Source organism: Cyprinodon variegatus, unplaced genomic scaffold (assembly GCF_000732505.1).
Source record: "Cyprinodon variegatus isolate N-32 unplaced genomic scaffold, C_variegatus-1.0 Scaffold5643, whole genome shotgun sequence".
NCBI lineage: Eukaryota > Metazoa > Chordata > Actinopteri > Cyprinodontiformes > Cyprinodontidae > Cyprinodon > Cyprinodon variegatus.
This window is the reverse complement of record NW_015156096.1, coordinates 1-1,723: the sequence shown is the minus strand read 5'-3', so window position 1 is coordinate 1,723 and position 1,723 is coordinate 1. Positions and strand designations below refer to the sequence as shown.

Here is a 1,723-nt window from a genome sequence, read left to right as displayed (position 1 = left end):
AATTTTTCGAAAACATAAAATATGAAATAATACATTTAGAAAATAAGAGAAAACAACAACAATGCTACTAAAGCATTTTTTGGGGGGGGCCTTTTCTTCAAATTACAATAGAGAAAATGCGTTTTTTTTATTTCCATTTACAAAACATGTTTTTTTTGCTTGCAAACGCCATGGAACAAAGTTCACTCCATAAGAATAAGATTTACTTTCAACCTGTTACTGGAGGAGCTTATAATAAAATGTGCAGGTTGCAGAACAGAGCCTGAAAATAAGCATAACCTGGACTCACCATTGGGAACACTGCCAGACCTGTCTATAACCTCACTGGCGTTGTCATGGACAGACACGATGATCTCAAACGTAGCCACCAGCTCCCTGTTCAATGGGTTGCGTACAAATACGGCACCTGGAAATACCCCAAAACAGTTCAGCGTTTCTGATCTCCCACAACAATCCTCCACATCAGCTACAACAGCTCATATTTTAAGCCAGCGTTTAGATGAAAAAGCTAAACCAGGTCTAACCTGTGTGTAGATCAATGCCGAAGGAGTCCTGCAAGCCAACCACTGGATTGTTCCCATCATCCTTTGCCTCCACTGAGATGATGTAGTACTCAAGCCTTGGATGGAGATCGGGGTCTTCCGCAGTGAGCGTAGCTACCACCACACCCGGCGGGGTCGACTCGTTGACGTTAATCATGGTGACAGGCTCTATAAACCGCGGTCTTGAGTCATTGACGTCGTCGAGGATAACGGTCAGGGTGGCCGTGCCGGACAAAGGGGGCGTGCCGCGGTCAGTTGCCATGACAACGAGGCGGTAGGACCCACGCTCCTCTCTGTCGAGCGTCGTGTTGCCCACCAGGACGGCGCCAGAGACCTGGTCAACCACGAAGCGGTCCTGAGCGCCGCTTTCCAGACGGTACATCAGCCAACCGTTGGAGCCAGAGTCTGCATCGGTGGCGGAGAGCTGAGTCACCACAACGCCTGGAGGTAACCGAAATATAAAGGTTATCAATAGGGCAGGCATTCCTGTTCATAGCAAGTTAGCCTTAGCTAACAACGAATACAGCTGTCATCGACATAGAAGTCTCAGTTACCCACCGGTTGGGCTGTTTTCAGGCAGCCGCACACTAAAACTGGACGGACTGAAGACAGGAGGATTGTCGTTCTGATCCAGGATTGTCACGGTCAGAGGTACGCTGCTATTTAAACCCCCGATGTCTTCCCCAACCAGAATCAGCTCGACTCGTGGGTCCTGAAAGGCTTCGCGATCCAACTTTGCTCCTTCACGCACGAGTAGGACCCCTGGAGAGAGAGAGACACAGAGCGTTAGCCTGGCTGGACTTTTCCAGTATGGCGTCAAGGTTACAGTCTGCACAGAAACAAGGTTACCAGTGGTGGGGTCAACAGTGAAGAGGTCAACCCTGGGTCCAAACAGTCGGTATTTCACCACAGCATTTGGCCCGATGTCTTTATCCTCGGCCAGAACAGGCCCGTTCAAAACAGTTACAGTGCTGCCTAAACAACATGTAGGAATGTTAAGACAGACGGATTTATGAAAGACTTTATAAATCACAGAGAAGATCGTTATAAGGAGATGTTGGGGAGATCACAAACACAGCAAACAGATGCTCAGAGATGGGAAGTAACGAAGTACAAATACTTCGTTACTGTACTCAAGTAGATTTTTCTGATATTTTTACTTTACTTTACTACTTATTTTT

At 47.2% G+C, this 1,723-nt stretch overlaps 1 protein-coding gene across 1 annotated transcript; it reads right to left on the bottom strand.

Annotated features, from left to right (window-relative positions):
- Nucleotides 1-289: 289 nt before the first annotated feature.
- LOC107081494 (cadherin-23-like) lies at nt 290-1,517 on the bottom strand (the record flags this gene model as incomplete). Its single annotated transcript, XM_015369659.1, has 4 exons — nt 290-406; nt 525-983; nt 1,101-1,304; nt 1,392-1,517. Coding segments are annotated over 4 exons (906 nt in total), but the record flags the coding sequence as incomplete, so codon positions are not given.
- Between the last annotated feature and the right edge of the window lie 206 nt (nt 1,518-1,723).